General features: G+C 37.1%; 1 protein-coding gene across 8 annotated transcripts in view; it reads right to left on the bottom strand.

The window, feature by feature from the left end:
• Nucleotides 1-23401, bottom strand: part of AP3S1 (adaptor related protein complex 3 subunit sigma 1) — a 73322-nt gene that overhangs the window by 48631 nt on the left and 1290 nt on the right. Inside the window, exon 1 of one of the 8 annotated variants that reach the window (XM_055387467.2) lies at nt 13040-13076. The exons of 6 other annotated variants lie outside the window; for them this stretch is intronic. In XM_055387467.2, coding sequence (XP_055243442.1) covers nt 13040-13042 — 3 coding nt within the window. In that variant the 5' untranslated portion in view covers nt 13043-13076. Of the gene's footprint in view, nt 1-724; nt 863-13039; nt 13077-23401 lie in introns of those variants that run through there. One more of the 8 variants, XM_055387466.2, reaches the window with a different exon arrangement.

Here is a 23401-nt window from a genome sequence, read left to right as displayed (position 1 = left end):
CATAGACAGTTGACCCTTGAACAATGTGGCGGTTAGGGATGCTGATCCCTCATGCATTTGGAAATCTATGCATAAGTTTTGACTCCCCAAAAATGTTAACTCCACTACACTTTTTCTCTTAACAATTCTTAAAGTAAGCTAGAGAAAAGAAAATGTTATTAAGAAAATCGTAAGAGAAAACATATTTACTATTCATTGAGTGGAAATAGATCATCAAAAAGACTTCCTCTTTGTCTTCATGTTAAGTAGGCTGAAGAAGCAGAGGACGAGGAGAGGTGTTTGTTTTGTTGTCTTAAGTATGGCAAAGGCAGAAAAGGTGGAGGTAGTGGATGGGGAGGCTGGAGAGGCAGGCATACTTGATGTAACTTTATGGAAATACACAGTAATTTCTGTCTGCCGTTTTGCTTTTTCATTTCTCTAAAAATGTTTCTATACAGTACTAATCCTTGTTCCACTGTCTGCTTTAGTTTTAGCATCCTTATTACAGAAGGGTCCATGTCATTAAAAGAAGTCAAAGCAGTCTTGAATAACTGGAACTCTTCTGCCAGATTGTCTAATGTCAATTTGTTTTCTGGCGCTGCTTCTTCTAAGTCTACTTCCTTATCATCTGGCATTGTTCAGAAGCACTCATCTCCATCAAAATGTGTTCTGCTAATTACTCTGTTGTGCTATGCGCTCTTAGATTTCTCTGAAACCCTTATCTTGAAACCCTTCATTCTCCCACCTTTTTTGCTACATTCACAATCTCTTCCATGATTTCTTTGATTGGTTCTGTCATAAATCCTGTGAAGTCATGCTCAACATATAGACACGGTTTTCTTCAGCAGGAATGCACTGTTACAGGCCTCATGGCTTTCACAGCTTTTTCTATAACAACAATGACATCTTTAATGATGTAATCCTTCCAGACTTGCATGATATTCTATTAAGATTCTCTTGCATAGTGTTGAAAATCCTTTCCATAAATACCAAGTGTAATGAGCCCTAAAGGTCCTTATGATCCTGATCTTTAGGCTGAATTACAAACTTTGTGACTGGGGGCAAGTTGACCACTTCAATGCCTTTGGTGTTGAACTCATGGGGTTCTGGGATGCCAGGGGAATTGTCCAATATCAAAAAAACTTTAAAAGGCAGTCACTTACTAGCAAGGAATTTCCTAGCTTCAGGAACAAAGTATCTATGGACTCAATCCAGAAAAGGGGTTCTCATCCACTCCTTCTTATAGAACCAAGAGACTAGCAGCTGGTGTTTATCTTTTCCCTTCAAGGCTCAGGGATTAGCAGCTTTATAGATAAAGACAGTCCTCATCATAAACCTGAATGCATTTCCACAAAACAGTAGAGTTAGCCTATCCCTTCCAACTTTAAATCCTGGTGCTTGTTCCTCTTCCTTACTAAAAAATATCTTTTGTGGTAGATTTTTTTCTTTTTCCAGAATAAGGCACTTTCGTCTGCATTAAAAATCTGTTCAAGCAGACATCTTTTCTCTGCAATGGTTTTCTTAACGGTGCCTGGGAACTCGTCTGCTACCTCTTGGTCAGCAACAGCTGGCTTCTCCTGTCATCTTGACATTTTTAAAGTCAAACCTCTTTCTATAAGCATCAAACCATCCTTTGCTGGCATTAAATTTTCCAGCTTTAGATCCTTTACCTTCCTTATGCTTTATGTTATCATATAATGACTTCATTTTTTCTCAAATCATATTCTATAGGTATGCCTTTCTTATGGCATTCCTGTGCCCACATAAGAGCTGGATTTTCAATACGACATAAAAAGGGATTTTGCAAAAGGTGCAAAGTTTTCTCACACACTGGCATAGCTATAGCTACAGATTCATGAATTTTCTTTTTCTTTTCTTTTTTTTGAGATGGAGTCTCCCTCTGTTGCCCAGGCGGGAGTGCAGTGGTGCAATTTTGACTCACTGCAACCCACCTCCAGGGTTCAAGCAATTCTCCTGCCTCAGCCTCCCGAGTAGCTGGGATTACAGGTTCCCACCACCATGCCCAGCTAATTTTTGTATTATTATTTTTATTTTTATTTTTTTTCGAGAGAGTTTTTGCTCTGTTGCCCAGGCTGGAGTGCAATGGCATGATCTCGCTAACTGCAACCTCTGCCTCCTGGGTTCAAGCGATTCTCCTGCCTCAGCCTCCCAAGTAGCTGGGATTATAGGCGCCCACCACCATGCCCAGCTAATTTTTGTATTTTTAGTAGAGACGAGGTTCCACCATATTGGCCAGGCTGGTCTTGAACTCGACTGAGGTGATCCACCCACCTCGGTCTCCCAAAGTGCTAGGATTACAGATGGGAGCCACCACGCCCAGCCATAATTTTTGTATTTGTAGTAGAAACGGCGTTTTGCCATATTGGCCAGACTGGTCTCGAACTCCTGACCTCAAGTGATCCACCTGCCTTGGCCTCCCAAAGTGCTGCGATTACAGGCATGAGCCACTGTGCCTGACCATGAATTTTATTTTCTTTACAGTAGTCCTTTTGCTGGATTCATTGAATACTGGGCAACCACAGCCACAGACCTCTATCTAAGGTACATAACAAGCAATCCAACTTTTTCTTGTAGTGTCATGATATTTCTCTGCTGCTTGGGAGCACTTCCAACATCACTAGTAGCACTTCATATGACTCCCATAGTGTTATTCAAGGTTTATGATATTACAACAAACATGATAACAAATTACACAGGAATTGGGAGAAAGCACTTTTTACTGTGATGTGCAATTTACTAGAGAGACAAATTGCTCACCAGGAGATGATTAGCATCACACAGCATTTTAAGCAGATTCTCAAAACACCTGAATTTACCACAATAGCAACAGAATGTTGGAATTATTACAGTAGTACAGTACAAACTACAGTTAATTTTATACAGTTATAATTTAATACTGCATCTTTACATTTGTTTACAGTTCTCTCCACTGAGACTAGCACCATGTACTGAGAGTAGCACCACGTCCAGTCTCTACGTGTTTGCATAAATTTTGATACATTTTAACTTTTTACAATGGATTTGTATATATTTTATGGTAGTAAATGATAAAATAAACTAGTATCTACTGTGTTTTATGCATTAATAATATATCTCCAAAGTTTTTAATTTTTTTTTATATTTCTAGGCTACACAATTGCCAAGTTTTTTCAATTTGTCAAAAATCTCCAAAAAACTTCCCAATAAACTTACTGAAAAAAAGCTGTGTGTAAGTAGACCCTTGCAAGAGTTGACTGTACATAAAAAAAATCTCTTAACCTCTGTACCAGGAGACAAACAGAAGAATGTTCATAAAAGAGCTGTTTGTAATAAGAAAAGTTGAAAATGACCCAAATGTCCACCAGTCACAGAAGGATAATTATGGAATGGAATTGTACAATGGAATCCTATCAAAAGTAAGTTAAAGAACCGAACCACGCCCTTAAATACGGATGATTCTGAGTTGGGCACAGTGGCTCACACCTATAATCTCAGCACTCTGGGAAGCTGAAGGGGATCATCACTTGAGCCCAGAAGTTCAAGATCAGCCTGGGCAACATAGCGAGACCCCATCTCAAAAAAAAAAAAAAAAAAGAAAAACAAAAGAAAATTTTGGCCTGGTTCAGTGACTCACGTCTGTAATCCCAACACTTTGGGAGGCTGAGGTGGGATGATCTCTTGAGTCTAGAAGTTTAAGACTAGCCTGGGCAACATGGAAAAACCCTGCCTCTACAAAAAATTACCCAGGCATGGTAGTGCATGTCTGTAGTCCCAGCTACTTGGAAGGCTGAGGCAGGAGGATTGCTTGAGCCTGGGAGGTGGAGGTTACAGTGAGCCAAGATCATGCCACCACAATCCAGTCTGGATGACAGAGCAAGACCCTGCCTCAAAAAAAATTTTTTTAATAATAATTTTTTTAAATCCATTCACAATACCATCCCAAACAAGAAATTAAACAAATAAAAAACTTAGAAATAAATTTAACCAAAGATGTGCAAGCCGTGTTACTTCCTTTCTTAAAGATCTCTAGTTTTTATCTGACCTAAATACAAACTCCCTACCATGCCATAAAACGTTCTCCAAAATCTAAGCCAGACTAATCCCTGAAGTTTCATCAACTCTTTCTTCTCCCCTTTATGATCTGCTCCAGCCACACTGAACTTCTTACCATTCACCTTCTTCACATTTTCCCACTTCTGTCTGGGAACAACTTCCACACTCCATTCTCTAGCAACACCCTTTCTAAGACACAGCTAGAACATTATGACTTCTATGAAGTCTCTCCTGACTCTCAATTAAAATTAGTCCCTTTTTTCTCCATGCTTCCTTGGTATTGTTTCTATTCCTATCATACACTTATAACAATGTGCTCAAATTTCCTTTGTAGTAGTCTGAATTCTAACACCGGAACCTGAGTTTTGTATTTGAAATGCTAAGCAAAGTGGCTGATGTACAGTAGCCAATAAAAGTGTATTGAATAAATAAATTTGTAATCTAGAAGACAGGATCCACAACCATTTGTATTATCCAAAATCTGGGTTACCTTACACATAAAAAAGGCAATAAAGTTAAGGCAGTATGGTACAGAAGTTAAAAGTGCAAGCTGTATTCTAATTAAGATGGTAAATTAAACACACATCTGCCTTTGTTGCCTGCCCAAACCCCAGCTAAGACAATATTAAAGGGCTTTTTTGGTAAAGGCATAAACACACAAGGATGAAGAGAATGGGAAAGGAAGACAACAACAACAAAATCTTGAAAGTGTTTAAATAAGTGTTAAAGTATTCTCAGAAAATTTAATCCTAAATTGGTGAGAGGGAAATCATAAAACTAACTCAATTTGTGTCACAAAATAGGCAAAAACCTCATGAACTGGTGCTTTTACATATGTCTGGAAGTGAAGATAGAGTACTGTAAAATAAGGATGGAAAGTTTGTTTAAAAAGCAGAAGGATCACTAAATTCCCACTACCATCCCCAACAAAAGTTCTTAATTTTATTACTAGGAATAGATCAAAGGGAGGGTCTTCGGAGAGCAAGGGGTACTGTGGTAGCCAGAAAAACGGCCCACCAAAAAATGACAACATCCTAATCCCTGGAACCTGTAAATATGTGTGGTTAACATGACAAATGCCTTTGCAGATGTGATTAAGGACTCTGAGATGAAGATATTATCCCAGATTATATAGGTGGGGCTAATCGCATCGCATGGTACTTTAAAATCTGAGAAACTTTCCTGGGCTGTGGTCAGAGGGAGATGTGACTAGAGAAAAAGAATCAGAGATATACTGCTATGCCGCTGGCTATGAACATGGAGAATGGAAGCCATGAGCAAGGAATGAGGGTGGCCTCCAGGAGCTAGAAAAGACAAGAACATAGATTCTCTCCCAGAGCCTCCAGAAAGGAATGCAGCTATACCAATACCTTGATTTTAGTCCAGTAAAACCCACATCTGACTTCTTACCTACAGAACCGTACAACGATAAGTTTGGGTTGTTTTAAGCCACTAAGTCTGTGGTAATTTGTTACAGTAACATAAAATAAATTCAGGGACCACACTGAAAACATGGGGATTATGTAAATGTACAGATACCACCAGATCCTGTCTAATCAGTTCTCAGAATACCTAGAGCCAGGCCTTCTTCACCGTCTAGGCAGGAGATTGGAACATAACTCTGTAGGAACTCTAACTAGATCTAAAGATAATGATAATAGAGACACCAACTATGACAGAAAACTGTTAGCTGTTCACTAAAATCTAGTTCCCTTACTTCCAGGGCATACAATTTCACCCTCCCTTGAATTTAGGTGGAGCCATACAACACAGTTCTGGCCAGTGGAATGTGGCTAGTAGTTACAGTGGTATGCCAGAGCTGGCATGAAAGCCTATTGGGTGTATCTCTTCCTAATTCTGCATTTGGTGACATCATGTCAGTAGCCTGAAATTGGTCATGATGAAGTATTTATACCATAAAGATCAGCAAATGCTATAAATCAGAGCTTTTTCCTCCCAGATGATCAGCTTGTTAAAAATATACTACCCAAGCCTCACTCATAAAAATTCCTGCAAAATCTTCCATGCTAACTAGATGTAGAAGTTCCTTTGGCCCCTTCTCAAGAATGATAAAAAAAGGCCCACATGAAAGGTTCTAGTTGACCAAGAACACCAACGCTGGGCTTTATGTAAGTGAGAAACAAACTTGTATTACGTTAAGTCATGATGATTTGGGGAGTTGTAGTCACAATTCCAATTCCTACACTACCTAAACTGCCTAGCTTGATTACCTTAAGTAAAGATCGCACAGGCAACCTCTAATCATGGATTGAGAGCTTCCAATCAGCTTTCAGTACCCTATCCTTAGAAAGGAGCAGTCAGTCAAGGATTATTGGACAGCTGAAGACAACTCTAATATAGGTGCAGCAAACCACCATGGCACGTGTATACCTACATAACAAACCTGCCCATTCTGCACATGTATCCCAGAATTTAAAATATAATAAAAAATAAAAACTAAAAAATAAATAAATTTTTTTAAAAGTTAAACATAAAATAGGGGAAAAAGCAACTCAGAGGAAACAAACCAAGTAAAAAGAAGAAAATTTAAAAATATATATCATTAATATAAGAGAAGTAAGAAAAGATAATGCAACTATAAAATAACAGTATATTATAAAAGAGTGAAATTCAGAAATAAAGAAGCTCATGGGAATTTAAAATATATGGAGAAATGTTAAAAATTCAGTAGAAAACTGGAGAATAAAGGTGGGAAATTGACCCAAAGGGCACAAAGATAGAAAATGAAAGAGAAAGAATAAGATACGTAGAAGAGTCCAAAGAAATTCAGAAAAACTGAAAAAAGGAGACTCGAGAACAGAAAATGAAGAAATGTTTCCAGCAGGGGTCAAAAGTTTCTACAACCAAAGGACCCATCAAGTACCCAGCACAACTAATGAAAACAGACCAATGGCAAGGGTCTGTGAAACTGCAGAAACTCTGCCCAAAAAACAGGAATCTACAACTTTTTGGAAGGTATAAATGATCACACATCAAAGGTAAGTAATCAGAACTGCTTCAGACTTTTAAACAGCAACACTGGAAACTAAAAGGTGATGAAGCATATAATCAAAGTTCTGAGAAAAAATTCTAACCTAAAATTTTATATGCAGTAAACGTGGAGTCATAATAAAAATTTTTGGGCAGCATGCCAGATCACAAAAAATCTACTTCCCATGACCTTTTTCTCAAGAAATTACTGGAGGGTATTACTGGCTCCACCATGGCAGGATAATAAACAAAGAAATGAAGCAATAGGAGGTCCAACACAGGAAACAAGCAAAAGGAATCCCCTAAAATAATAAAGATCCCAGCATGACTGCCATACAACTGGTCTGGATTGGTCCTAGTCAAAAGGCTCCAGAAGAGATTTATTTAAGAACCTAAAACTGAGAAAAGATGTGTATGATTCAGACAACTGGCAAAGATGTAAACTAGTGATAAGTGCATTAAAAACTACATCAAATGAAAAGGTAATTACAACCTTTAAAGAAAAAGTGTCAGGAAAGAAAAAACAGTACAGTTTACAACACGGCTCAGCTGAAGATAGTGTTTACATAATAAATTAACGTAAACATCAAACACTGATCTAACCAAAATTATGAAATAACTATGAGGGGACTGGGAATTAGTTGTGGAGGAGAGGAGAGCCAAATAATCATTTTTAATAGCAGAATAAATCATGTCTACAAGTAATAAATCAGGCAGTAAAACAAGTACATTATTTAGACACATACATAAACACTGTAATCAGCAGCTAAAAATAGTTACTTGTGGAAAGGGAGAAATGAAATGTTATTTTTCATAACAAACCTTATGAAACTATTAGATTCTTTAACCAATATGTATGTATAACTTGAAGAAACAAACTAAAAGAAGGAAAGGAGGAGAGTAAATAATCTGCAACCAGATACATGGGTTTATTCCTGGATGTACTCTTTGTTAACTCTGTGACTTTGAGCAAGTTACTTATCCTCTCTGTGCCTGAGTTTTCCTCATTTGTAGCATGGAGAATGCAACAATATCTACCTCATGGTGGTGGTGTGAGAACTGAGTTCATACACTTACTTTATACATACATGTACATACTTGTAGAATGGTATCTGGCATATAATAAGCATGCATTAACACTGACTTATTTTTAAGTACTACCTCTGGGCCTTATCTGAAAAGTCAGCTCTAGAATTCTAAGGACAATAAAATCTTATAGGAAGTTTTCTTTTAAGGAATGTTATCTTTCTGCATTATATTACTGCTTATCAAGGAAGAGGTCAACTGTGCTAACCTTTAACTATGTTTCATTACATTGACAGTGAAAGAATTTCTCATAGGAACTTCAACTGCTGCCATTTGGAATCTTCTTAGAATGCTGGCAATACTCAACTAAGAAAATCAGTAGTGGTGGTTACCAGCGGCTGGTGGTGGGAATAAAAGGAGGAACGGGGAAAGCAAAAATGTTGATCAAAGGGTACAAAGTTTCAGTCAGACTGGAGGAATAAGTTTTTGTGATCTACTGAACTGCATGGTGACCACAGTTAATAATAATATATATTTTAAAACTTCCAGAAGAATGTATTTTTAACATTCTCCCCACAAAGAAATAATAAGTTGGTGAAATGATAGATACGTTGCTAGGTGCAGTGGCTCACGTTTGTAATCCCAGCACTTTGGGAGGCCGAGGCCGGAGGATTGCTTGAAGCCAGGAATTTCATACCAGCCTGGGCTACAAAGTGAGACCCCATCTAAACAACAACAAAAAAAATGTTTTAAAAACTTAGTTGGTGGTGGGCACCTGTAGTCCTGGCTACCAAGGAGGCTGAGCCAAAAGGATCCCTTGAGGCCCTTGAGCCCTGGAGGTTGAGGCTGCAGTGAGCTAATGATCACACCACTGCCCATCAGCCTGGGCATCAGGGCATTCCAGCCTGGGAGACAGGGCAAGATGCCATCTCTAGAAAAAAAAAAAAAAAGATGCTGCATGTATTAACTAGCTTGATTGGATCCTTTTATAATGTATACATAGATCAAAACATCACACTGTACCCCATAAATATGCACAGTTATTATGTCAATTAAAAATGAAGAAAAAAGAAAACAATATAGGAAAGAATGCCTTAAAATTTTAATCAAACATCCAAAGGCTAAGCTAAAATTAAATAAGTATCTGCTGACATAAAACTATTTTCCTTATTTAACTTAGCAGCTTTCATTAAGGAGCCTAGAACTTGCTTCAGGCTGATCAGATTTCCTAACACTATAGTTTCACAACCGAAGTCAAAAGAGCTATATTTCAGTTGGTCACAACTCCTAGATTACCTCAGTCTAAAGACAACTACAGTTACAAAAAGGCACAAACTTTTATTATTTTAATATTTCTTAATGTAGTAATGAAAAACAAAAATAAACTTTTAAAAAACAGAAACCCACTAACAATATTTTCTCTTTTCCTACGTTTCCCTCCTGTCCTTATGCATATATCACACAGGCAACTTTTTTTTTGTTTTTTTTTTTTTGACAAACAGGTGTATGCATTTATTCCTTTTTAAAAACAATATCTAAAAAAAGAACCGCCCTCTGCCCTCCCCCAAAAAAGACAAAGATTCACACAGACACATCGGGATATATGTACAACGTAATAAACCCCATCCTAAAGAAGCAACTGGGATAACCCCCAGGGGATACAGAATCAGAATTGTAAAAATCATAGTGAAGTTTGCTTGCTGTAAAGCCTGAGAATTTTTTTTTCAGTTGGTTCTTCTGCAAGGCTGTGATACCTGCAAAGATATGTAAAATCTAATTTTTCTTTTTTTTTTTTTTGCTACAGTCTTTAGACTAAGCATGCAAGACATACGACTAAGTGCAACTGAGTGAAATGTTTTTTTTTTTAAATTTTAATCATTCCCTAAAGGTTTGAACTGAGGTATGCGTACTAACAGTTTCTCATGCTGTTATCTTTACTCATGTCTAGCTACACATGCTGAGAATGAACTAATCTACCAGATTTTTATCCTCTTTTGAATACCAAACTAACCAGCAACCACTGAGTTTAGAAGCACAGGGCCCCCTTCCCATGACCCTGTCTGGCTACTGCACACAGGCAACTTTAAAACTTCCCTCTAATCATAGTCAATGTCATCTCCCATCCTCATCATTCTTTTAAAAATGTAGGAAAGTATTTTCTTAAAATGCATTCATTCACTCTGGTAAATGTTAAAATATAGAGGATTACCAAGATCAAAGACAAATAGATCCTTTTCTCAAACAGCTTATGATCTAATACAAGAAGTAAAATATAGATATCATTATTTTGAATTTATAGTTTTGTATTTTGCCTTTTTTATATTTCAAAAAAAGAAACAGAATTCCTCATAATCAACTGGGTGCAGTGGCTCAAGCCTGTAATCCCAGCACTTTGGGAGGCCAAGGTGGGAGGATCACTTGAAGCCAGGAGTTCCAGACAAGCCTGGGCAACATGGTGAAACCCCATCTCTACAAAAAATACAAAAACTAGCTGGGCATGGTGATGCATGCCTGTAGTCCCAGTTACTCAGGGGGCTGAGGTTGGAGGATCACCTGAGCCCAGGGAGATCAAGGCTGCAGTGAGCCGTGATATACCTCCGGACTCCAGCCTAGGTGGCTGAGCAAGGCCTTGGTTGAATAAAAATATTAAAATAGGACTAGGCACGGTGGCTCACGCCTGTAATCCCAGCACTCTGGGAGGCCAACGCAGGCAGATCATTTGAGGTCAGGAGTTCAAAACCAGCCTGATCAACATGGTGAAACCTCATCTCTACTAAAAATACAAAAAAAGTGGTGAGGCATGGTGGTGTATGCCTGTAGTCCCAGCTACTCAGGAGGCTGAGGCAGGAGAATCGCTTGAACCCAGGAGGTGGAGGTTGCAGTGAGCCGAGATTGCACCACTGCACTCCAGCCTGGGTGACAGAGATAGAGATAGAGATAGAGATAGATAGATAGACAGATAGATAGATAGATAGATAGATATAAAATATATACATGTATACACACACACATATATAAGCATACATATATAGAAAATAACTTTATAATAAAAGGTAGAGGGCGATTTCTGACATAAGAGTAGTACAAATAACATACTGTAAGAAGTCAAGAGGAACAATGACTTTGAGCAGCAAGACTGTCATCTTCAAAGAAAAGTGACAAATACTGAGGAAGGGCATTAAAGAATAGGTAGAATTCAAAAATATAGAGAATGGGGAGTATGAAGTTACATGAAGGGCAGAAGTAAAATGTGGACAAAATCACAGAATCAAGAAAATATATGAAGAATAATAATAGTTTATGTTGCACTTAAAAAAAAAAAAAGAGATGTCTGAGGACAAAGCCTCAGAGCACTCCAAACATTTAGGAATCATGAAAAAGAGAAGACCCTAGCAAAGAAAATTCAGTCAGTGTGTTTTCTGTCAAGGCCTCTCCTAAGAAGTCTGGCTGGAGACTCTGTGTACATGGGCAGGCCTAACTTCAGCCAGAGTGTGCAAAGAACCAGCAATCAGGATAGTATCCTCAAATCCCAAACAAGAAGAGACTGGGGCACTTACAATAGTAACTTAATTAGAACTCTCCAAGATATCTCATTAAATTTCTTTAGAGAAGAATTCTCTCCTATTTTCTCTTACAATGTATAAAAAATGCTTAGCATGCACAAAAAAGTACTCAATAAATGGCAGGTATAATTAACGCCCTAAACCACCATCAACCATTCTGCTTTGGTTTGAATGTATCCCCCAAAGTTCATGTGTTGGAAATTTAATCTCCAACACAACAGTGTTAAAACGTAAGATCTTTAAAAGGTGATACGGTCATGAGGGCTCTGCTCTCATGAATGAATGAAGGTCATTATTACAGGAGTGGGTGGGTTATCGAAGCGAGTTTTCTCACACACTTGCCCACGTGTGCATACCATGTGATGCCTTTCACCATGTTATGATGCAGCAGGAAGGCCCTCACCACACGTGGCTCCTTGACCTTGGACTTCCCAGCATCCAGAACCATGAACCAAATAAATTTCTGTTCACTATAAATTACCCAGTCTCAAGTATTCTGTTATAGAAGCACAAAATGAACAAAGACACATATTAAAATATTTCCCAATTTCAATGGCAAACACTCTATTACTGAAATAACAAAAAGCTGAGAAGGTGACAGACTGAGTTTGAAATATTTAGAGAGTCAACCATGGTGGCAGCTGGAAGGTCTAAGAACTCCAAGAACAAGGTAAAATTTGGGAGGAAACCTTGGAGTAAAGTACCAAGGCAATTCAATAGGGAAAGAATAATCAACAAATGGTGCTCAAACAACTAAATATCCACATGTAAAAGAATAAAACTGGATCCCCACCTCACACCATACACAAAACTAACCTGAAATGGACCACAGACCTAGGTATAAGAATTAAGGCTACTAAACTCTTGAAAGGAAACACAGTTACAAGATTTTGACCTTGGAGTAGGCAAAGATTTTTTAGATAGGATACCAAAAGCTCAAGTGAAGAAAAAAAGAGATAAACTAGATGATATTAAAATTCAAAACTACTGTGCTACAAGTGATAGCAGCAAGAAAGTAAAAAGACAACCTATGGAATGGGAGGAGATACATGCACATCATATACCTGACAAAGGATCTGCACTTAGAGTATATTAAGAACTCTTACAAGTCAATAATAAAAAGACAACTTAAAAACAGGCAAAGGATTTGAATATATATTTCTTTCAAAAAGATATGTAAATAGATGATAATCACATGAAGAGATGTTCAACATCATCTGTCATCAGGAAAATGTAAGTGAAAATCACAATAAGATACTACTTGATACCCATCAGGACAGCTAGAATAAAAATAACCAACAATAACAAGAGTTGGTTAGGATATGAAGAAACTGGAGCCCTCAGACATTGTTGGTGGGAATGTAAAATGGTACAGTCACTTTAGAATATAGTCTGGCATTTCTTCAAATAATTAAACATATTCTTACCATATGATTTGGCAATTTTACTCCCAGTTATATACCCTAGAGAAATGAGAACATATGGTCACAGAAAAATTCATACATGAATGTTCATAGCACCATTATTCATAGTAACCAAAAAGTGGAAACAACCCAAATGTCCATCAATTGATAAATGGACAAACAAGATACAGTGTATATATATTTCTCCATACTAAAATATTATTTAGCTATAAAAAGTAATGAAATATTAATATATGCTACAACATAGGCAAATCCTGAAAGCATCATGTTAAGTAAAAGAAGCCAATCACAAGACTGTAATATTTCATGATTCCATTTATATAGAATGTTCAGAATAGAAAAATCTACGGAAACAAAACAGATTAGTGGTTGCCAGGGACAGTGGGGAGTGGGGATTGAAGAGTGACTGCTAATAGTTACTAAATTTCATTTAGTTTGACAAAAATGTTCTAAACTTAGATTGTGGCGATGGTTGCACAACCATGATATAATTCTAGAAGCCACTGTATTATATACTTTAAATGGGTGAATCTTATAGCATGTGAGAGCTATATTTTAATTAAGATTTTTTTTTAAAAGGTTAGCTAATTTCTCAGAGAAAATGAAAGAAGCTGGGGCAACTTTTACAGCCATACTTTCTCCTATAAAAGTCTTCTTACAGAACTTTTCTGAGGAAGAGTGTTTGAGGACTTTCCATTTTATAAGCAGCAAGTTCATTCCAAAACAGGGCCCACATACTCTGGTTTCTCTTCAGATCTTACAAACCTTTTGCCTTTTACCAAAACAGGGCCCATATAATTTAAACACTGGGGTTTTTGGAAAAAAATAAAATAAAAGAGATAATTCATTCTGAGAAAACACAAAGAGTATTTGAGAACAATCTCTGGTGTGTTCTATAGTCCTATGACTGACTACATGATCTTCCAATTAGAAGTAGAAAGTAACAAGCAGTAATAAAAGTAATCAATATTATTTACACAACAATTACTAAGTCTTTGTATGTCAAGCTCCACAACCATTCTCTTAATCTCATCAAAAAACCTTACTCAAAATTGAAGTCCACATTGATTGGTTAAATTATAGTATACTACACAATGTACTATTATATAGTAATTAAAAAAATATTTTCTGGGTATGATACCAAAGGCAAGCACCAGCAACAACAACAACAACAACAACAGAAATGTAAGTTAAATCTCATTAAACAGTTGTGTGTATCAAAGGACACTATCAACAGAGTAAAAAGGCAACCACAGAATCAGAGAAAATATTTGCAAATCATATATACAACAGGAGACTGAGTAAAAAGGCAACCACAGAATCAGAGAAAATATTTGCAAATCATATATACAACAGGAGACTGATATCTAGAATATATTTTTAAAACTCCTACAACTTAACAACAAAAACAAACAACTGAATATTAAAATGGGCAAAAGACTCAAATAGATATTTTTCCAAAGATATACAAATGGTCAATAAACACACAAAAAGATCCACAACAGCACTAGTCACTAAAGAAATGCAAATCAAAACCATAATGAGGCACCACCTCATAAACATTAAGATGGCTATTTTCAAAAAACAAAAAATAACGTGGATGTAGAGAAACTAGAACCTTTGTGCATTGCTGGTGGGAATGTAAAATGGTACAGCCACTGTGGAAAATGATGTGCCGCTTCCCCACAAAAAAGCAAAACATAAAATTACCGTATAATCTAACAATTCCACTTCTAGGTATGTACCTATAAAAAGTAAAAGCAGGCACTGAAACAGATATCAGTACATCTATGTTCACAGCATTATTCATAATAGCCAAAGGATGGAAGCAACCCAAGTTTCCACTGACAAACGGATAAACAAAATACGGCATTGAGAAAGAAACTTTTATCTGAGGAATGCAAGTCCTTTTAAATGATCTGGCCCAGAAAGGCATTAAAATGTGACAGCAATCACATCCTACTTCTCTCCTTTGAGCTATGAGAAATATTTATCTATTGAAACTGCTTTACACTGCCACAAGTAACTAGAAAATAACCTAATAATGCTGCACCACACACTATAAACAACTCCCTGCATCTCAACAATGTTAGTCAATCATTAACCAAAGTTATTTCTATAAACTAGTGAGAATTCCTGACAGACAACTTAGTATCAGCCCACTCCATGTCCCCTTTATTTAATGCCTTCACAAACCTGCTTGTAACAATGGCCAAAGGGAGCTCATATCCAAGGATACTTGAGTCTGAGTCTCCCAGGCAACTGTTCTCATTTTGGCTCAAGTAAACTCTTTGAATCCTATTTTGTGCTTCAGCCTCTTCCTTTTAGGTCGATGATATGTACACACATACAATGAAATATTATTCCGCCTTAACAATTACAGAAATTTTGATACATGCTACATAACATGAGTGAACTTCGAAGACGTGCTAAAAGAAAAGCCAGTTTCAAAAACACAAAAATTCCATGATTCCTCCTATATGAGGTTTTTAGAGCAGTCAAATTCATAGAGACACAAAGTAGAATGGTGTTTGCCAGGTACTAGGAGAAGGGGAGAATAGGAAGTTAGTGTTTAATGTGTAAGGAGTTTCTGCTGGGAAAGACTAAGTTCTACAGATGGATGGTGGTGATGGTGACACAACAATGTGAATATACTTCATGCCACAAAACTGTACACTTGCAACTGTTAAAATGATATTTTATGTTATATATTTTTTACTACAATAAAATTTATTTTATAACCCTTTCATATCACACTAAGATATATTAATGACAGGAAATAGCAGGATATGTATGCGGTAGAATCAACTAGTACTCTTCCTCAGTAAGCACAAGGTAATCACAACAATTCAATGGGTCTGGAATATTAAAAGATAGCCCTTTCCTCCTGAGTAACAAAGAGAACTGTGACTGACAGCAAGTGATTCTTGTAATTACACCAGGCTTGCAAGAGTGGAAAAATGTAAATGCTTTTCAGCACAATAGAGGTGGGTCTAGTGGGCTTCACATAAACTCTATTCACATATAATTAAGACAATAAGCTAAGAAAAAAATGGTTTTCTTCTTGAGTTCTGTTACTTCACAGGTGACTTACGAAAGCTTGATCACAGGTCTCACTGATAGAGAGGCTATACAGAACTGGAGCACTCATGTTTTTTGTTTCCTTTATTTTTGTTTTTTTTTAGGAGACAGGGGCCCTGCTATGGTTGCCTGGCATAGCCTCAACTCCTGGGCTCAGGCAATCCTCCCACCTTACCCTCCCAAGTAGCTGGGACTATAGGCACACACCATGCCTGGTTTTGATGCACTGACTTTTACCTTCATTCACTGGCCTAGCAACACCATCTTTACAGAGCCTAACAATAACTGGGTAGAGAAGAAAGTAACTAATCAGAGGAGAGCCTCACTGCCCCTTCTGCAGAGGCACTGTTTAAATGGCAAAATCCAAGTGTGATTCAAAGAGGAGTATCTCCTCTTGTGGAGAACATGCTGGGCATGATGTCATCAAACTGAATTATGTCAAGAAGGGGCACGGTGTGGCATACCGGCATGATCTGTCCCCATCGTTCTCTTTAGCTTCATCTCCTGCCTCTCTTCCCCGTGATTTCTCAGCTTGCCTTCTTGCTATTCCTGAACACATCAAGTGTGGTCCCATTTGAGGGACACTGCACCTCTTTCTGCCTGAAACATTCTTTTCGTTGCTGTTCTCATATTCTTCCTCTCTTATCTCATTCAGTTTTCCTCTCAAATGTCAGGTCGTCAAAGAGGTATTCCCAATGACCCGATCTAATATAGGCTTTCCTCCATCAAGCTTTATTCCCTTATACTGTTTCATTTGTCTTCAGACTAATTACAATCTTAAATAATTTACTGCCTATCTCCTATCACCAGAATGTAAACCCACAGGGCAAGGGTGACATCTGTCTTACTCATCACTGTATTACTAGTGCTTAGAATAGGGCCATACAAACAACAAATAAATACTTGAAAGGATATGGACAGGAAAAGAGAAAGAGTGTAATGGAGAGACAGATCAGAAAGTATCCAGAAAGACCACCCCTCTTCCCAGAGGCCTATCTCTAGAAGGCCTAGTCAGAGGCCTAACTCTACAAGGGCTTCCTCCACTTGGAGTCTTAAGAAAACAGTTATTAGCTAGAATTGTCCTTTATTCACTTCAATATCCTTCTAAGAGTTGCTTGATTCTTCAGCAAAGAAAGCTGTTTTAACTATATTGTACTTCAAAGGATTTGATGAGAGGAAAACTGAAAAGGCAGATGGGTGAGGAAAGAATGTGTTTAGTTAGCCTAATGTGACAGTTTTATACAACAAGAAGTTGGAAGGGGACTGGGCCCTCTAGATGGTAACAACTCAGAATCACCTTGAATTATAAACAGCAGTGACAAAATCCATAATCCACAGGTACAAAAAAGACTCTAAGTGCTAAAGGTAAGAATGAACTCTTGACTTTCAAACAAAAATTAGCAAAGATTTCCTTTCAGAACGAAAAAGACAAGGACACTGATAACCTCAGGTTACATAGGTAAGTTTAATTTTATACAAAAGAAAGATATATACACATTTCTTAAAACATGCAAATTATTAATGTGCTATTAACATATACTGTCTTTATTTAATTTTAACGAGAGTGGCTGAACATTAACATATTCAGTTATCTTAAAGCCACAATGTTTAATAAATCCATCATCAGCTTCAAAGCATTTATTTCTGTTATTAATGTCTAAAAGGTATATCCTATTCACCAGGACATTCTGAAAAGAAAAATAAAGACCAGGGGGAAATACACTAAGTGTTAATAATTATCTGTCTGTGGTAAAATCAAGAATGACCTTAGTGGCCTTAATATTTAATTTTCCACATAGTCACAAAAAAAGAAACTTACTTAAAATCGAAAACAACTTTGCTAAAGAATATAATATAGGTACGTCATGTAAGGCCTTCTTTTAGAAAAGCTATGAAATGACCTATAACATTGTGCTATTTATAACACTTACCTCATAACCAAAAATCATTTTAACTTTGAAGACTTTATTTCCTCCTTTACAATTAAATATTCAAAAGGTTTAATCTTAATTTTTAAAAAGCAAGTTTTCCAGCATACTCCACATAAAAACTGTGAACGTATAAGCATTTGGGTTTTTCGAGGATACTTTGATATAAGGAAAACCTGAAATTAAGATCTATTGTGACACATGTTCAGTATTGCATATTACAAGGAACTATTCCTGATATTAACAACCTCAGAAGCAATCTAAAATTTCAGAAAACTAATATATATTAAAAGCTAATAAAGAGGGAATAGTGGTGATAGATATGTTAGTTAGCTTGATTTACCCATTTCACAATATATACATATACGAAAATAACATGTACACGGTAAATATATGTAATTTTTTTTTGTCATCTATACCTCAATAAAAACATATATTTTTTTAAATTTGTTGAGACAGGGTCTCCTCTGTCTCCCAGGCTGGAGCGCAATGGCGCAATCTCAGCTCACTGCAGCCTTGATCTCCGGAGCTCAAGTGATCCTCTCACCTCAGCCACCTAAGCAGCTAGGACTATAGGTGTGTGCTAACATGACTCGCTAATTTTTGTATTTTTGGTATAGAGACAGGGTTTTGCCACGTTGCCCAGGCTTGTCTTGAACTCCTGGGCTCAAACAATCCTCCCATCTAGGCCTCCCAACGTGCTGGGATTACAGGCATGAGCCACTGTACCCGGCTATAAAAATAAATATTTTTTTAAAAGTTTAGAAGAAGAAATAGCAGACCCCTGTTTGCCTACCCACCATCCACTCCTTTCTTTCGTCTTTCCAACAGAATATCCATTTTATTCCCGTTTTCACTCTCATCGTCAGCTCCAATCCAAAGTTGGATCTTGATTAGGGTAAGCTATTAATATTATTGGTCTTGGGTGGGTCTAACCAGAATGAAGGGAAAGACACAGTCCAGGACTGCAGAAACAGATAGTTGTCTCTTTCTGAATTGAACTGATTACCAAAGGAGAAAAACAGCCTTTGGATAATAGTAATTTTGTGATGAGTAAAGCAGAGAAAGAGAAAGAAATTGGATCTACAATAAAGTCATTGATTTGCTGAATCAAATACTTTTGGAATCGGCCTACTACTCTGCACTTCTTATAATGTACATAACATAGTTCTTTCTAAGCACTTGAGTCAGGCTACATAAAACCCAATTTATGCAGACAAACGCATTATAACTAATATGGAAGGAAACCAAATCGTATGGAATTTTCTTTTTAACAAAAAGCTGAAATGCCGTGTGTTAGTATGTGTTAACACCCTCATACTCAGGAGTGTTGATAATTCTGTCTTGATCACAGACATAAGTTTAATTATCCCATCTGCCACAACGTCTTAATAGTCACTAAAAAAAGACATCAGTGAACGTGGATGGATCTTTTTAAGGGATATTTTTAAAAGAAAAAAGAAGTTATCTATACTTTCAACACTTTGTATTTTTATGTTAAGATTTTCAAAAAAAAAAAAAACGAGAAGAATCTTAGAGTTCCTCCTAAGGCTTGCATTTAGTTAACAGTTTAATTAAATACAGTTTATTAAAAAAATTGAGGCAACTCATATAGGTTAATTTGAAAATTTTCCTGCTTGCACTTCATATGTGTGTGGTGTGTACACACGCATGCATACATACACACAGTATTTTATATCTGAAGAAACAACTAAGATAATTCACACAAAAGAAAGACATTTCCACTTTATAAAAGTAATTCACAGGCCAGGCATGGTGGCTCAGATCTGTTATCCCAGCACTTTGGGAAGCCAAAGCTGGAGGAGTGTTTGAGGCCAGGAGGTTAAGACCAGCCTGAGCAACATAGTGAGACCTTTTCTCTATAAAAAAAGAAAAATGTTTTAAAAGTAATTCACCAGAGGATACACTATGGAATCATAACCCAAGGGATTTTTTTGTTAGATAGCTATGTAAAAATATATTTGGTTTATAAAATATAAGTCTCATTAGTTATTTACAGTAATGCACAAATACTGTCAGGTAAGTATCAAAAGACTAAACGTTACTGTTGCCAAGTCGCTGAAGCTAACTATCAACTTAAAAAGACAAACCAAGCAAAACATTTGAATTTGTGCAGTCATAGACCAAGGATATAGAAGGCAAAAACAAAAAGGAATGCATTTTGAGTCCAGACTTGAATTTTTTTTTTTTTTTTTGAGATGGAGTCTCACTCTGTCACCCAAGCTGGAATGCAGTGGCACGATCTCAGCTCACTGCAATCTCCACCTCCCCAGGTTCAAGCAATTCTCCTATCTCAGCCTCGGAGCGAGTAGCTGCACTTATAGGCGTGCGCTACCATGCCTGGCTAAGTTTTGTATTTTTAGTAGAGATGGGGTTTCACCATGTTGGCCACACTGGCCTTGAACTCTTGACCTCAGGTGATCCGCCTGCCTCGGCCTCCCAAAGTGCTGAGATTACAGGCATGAGCCATGGCACCCAGCCCACACTTGAATTCGTAATGTCTGACTCTAGCAGAATGAACCAAAACTTCTGTTTAGCAAAACAGGTGTGTAACTTCATATTTCTCACATATAACAGCTTGGAGCCACAATCAAATCTAACAATGTATTACAGCATGAAATGGAAATGTGCACTGTTAAAGGGCAGAGATGAATATGTAAGTTGTTATATTTGAGGGAGATACATGAGGAATGAAAATGCAGTGCAGTAGGATAAACTTGTTGGCAAATGGTTAAACATTTTTTAAACTGCTCAGTGTTAAACGATTACGGTTGGACTCAAACCTCAGCATCCTGCCAGTATACGGAATTGTTAGCTCAGTCACACCTCTAGATATTGTTTAATAAATTAAACTCAATATTTTTATTCATATTGGACATATACTTCTTAGAGACCTCTTAAAACAGAAACAGCTGAGTAACAGATACTCCATCATTACTTTTATGCTAAAGGCAGAGATTCTTAAAACCTCTAGTTAGTGAAGGACTACATTTTAAGAGACAGAAGGAAACTCAGCAAGTTAACCAATCCCAACTCTATCCCAAGCTAGGAGATTCTAAATAAATGCATTTAGCAAAGAGTTAGAGAGTTTTCTATGTTCAAGACTCAGTGTTGACTGCTTAGAATGACAAAAATATACCTAAAATCTGATACGTTCCTTCAAGTATTCTATAGGATGGCTGCCACGAGGAATTATAGGCTGTGAACGAGAATACTGTCATAACAAAGACGAAAAAAATCCTAAAAACCATGAGGAGGCTTTGAGCAAGATCAAAGGCTTCACCGAATGTTTAGGTGATGTTTGTGCTGGGCCTAGAACAAGGGGTTGAATTTGTACTCGTGGCAATGGAAAGGAAGGACATTCCAGGCAGCAAGAATAGAATGACGCCCTACACAAACAGACACTTCCAACTAATGTTCCCTTACACAGTCTGCTCCTGCTATGTACAAGTTCCTGGGGTTCTTCAAACAGGCGCTCTCCTCAGGGTTTTTGCATTTGCTGCTCCTTCTACCTGGGATGCTCTTCCCCCAGATATCTGCAAGGCTGCCTTTCTTACCTCCTTCAAGTCTTTGCTCAAATGCCACCTTCTCAGTGAGAACTTACCAGACTACCCTATTTTAAACTGTCATCCTCTCACTCTCTAAGACTCTTACCCGCTTTATTTTTTTTTCCACAGCACGTAATACTATCTGGCATGCTATAATATAGCCTACTCCTTAATAGCGCTATGTTTCTCACACAAGAGAGAAAGTTATCTGCTCATCTTCAGATTTTAAAACAGTGCCTGCACATGGTAGGCATAAATTAAATTTATCCGTTGACAAACTGATGGAATGAATGACTGAAAAAAAATAACTGCCCTCAAAAAGGTTATGGTCTAGTGGAGGAAGCAAATGTATAAATAAATAATCTTAAATTATTCCTGAAAGACAAAAAAACACTCGGCAAAACCCAACTTATAGAAACTTAATACACAGAAACAGCTTCTCATACCTCACTTATACATGGCCAGTGACCACCAGATTCTTCTTTTTATATCTTCTAGCTCTGTGCCCTCAGTGGCACTGTCACTCATACAATGGCCAAAAATGCCACCAGAGCTGCCACTCCGGCCAAAACTGCCACTTCCCACATTAACCGTCACTGCTACCTAGTAAGTGATGGTAAACAATACTTCTGTTCCCACTTTTGGACAAGGGAAAGACAGATTCCTGAGTTTCTAAATTAAATGCATTTTTCAATAGATAGTTAAATTATACACTATACGAGTAGTATACACCGATTATATGCCAGGATTATTAGCCAGGAAACCCACTATTTTGAATATTGCTTAAGTTTAGATATGGAAAAATAATTTTTTGAATTCTTTTACTATTGCAACATACCTTTTTTACACTGCAAATGGATGACACTGGCAAAATGGTTATGACAAAGACTCCTTCAATAAAAGCTGGTACTATATTTTAACAAACAGGTAAAGTTAATGGCATTTTTTCCCATTCGGGAGGATCAACTAGAATTTAATCTGGATTAAAGAATGATGTAGAATTTTTAAACAGACCATTAGTATTCAAGTTACACTAAATTAAAACCACACACGAGTAGCAGAAAATATTCTTTACAGCTAGCAAAAGCAAAACAACTGAAAAAAATGAAGAATAAGCTCAAGATTTCTCACTTCAACTAACACCTCCAGACTGCATTATCATTTTAGGCAAACTGACATTTTCACATTTACTTTGTAATGGCAAGATTGATTTCCATCTGGGACTTATCTGCATAAAAGTGTTAGCCTTGGCACAATTTCAAAATTGAATTGAAAGCTCATTTCTTGCTATAAGCAAAGTGCCACAATACCACACAACAGTTATACCTCACATTAATCCTACCACTGGGAGTCCAATTTTATGTGTTTCAGCTAACGAATTCTGCCCTCAGATAAGCACATAACTCTATAAAACCCTTCCTCCATCATCAACAAATCACTTATCTCTACTACCTTAATGCCTCCTGCACTTGTCCATACTAAACAGCATTTACACGTCTAAAAGAGAAGTTCTACAAATGCTACTATTCTTCATAAATAGAAAAAAACTATAAATGAGGGCAAATTCCCATACGTGAAAAAATGCCAAACCAGAAGCTGAAATCATAACTTTTAGGTATAGAACTACAGCTCCAATCAGTCAACTACAAACGTCGCCGGTTACTTCGAGGGTAAATAATTTGCAGCCAGCTGGTAAAACGCCTGATAAAAATATTAGGTCCTCACATATCTTCCTTTTCAATAAGGAGACACCTGAAAGTCACACTGGGCAGTCTGTCACGTATCGA

The sequence above is a fragment of the Gorilla gorilla genome, chromosome 4 (genome assembly GCF_029281585.2).
Source record: "Gorilla gorilla gorilla isolate KB3781 chromosome 4, NHGRI_mGorGor1-v2.1_pri, whole genome shotgun sequence".
Classification (NCBI taxonomy): domain Eukaryota; kingdom Metazoa; phylum Chordata; class Mammalia; order Primates; family Hominidae; genus Gorilla; species Gorilla gorilla.
This window is presented reverse-complemented; position numbering and strand designations above follow the sequence as displayed.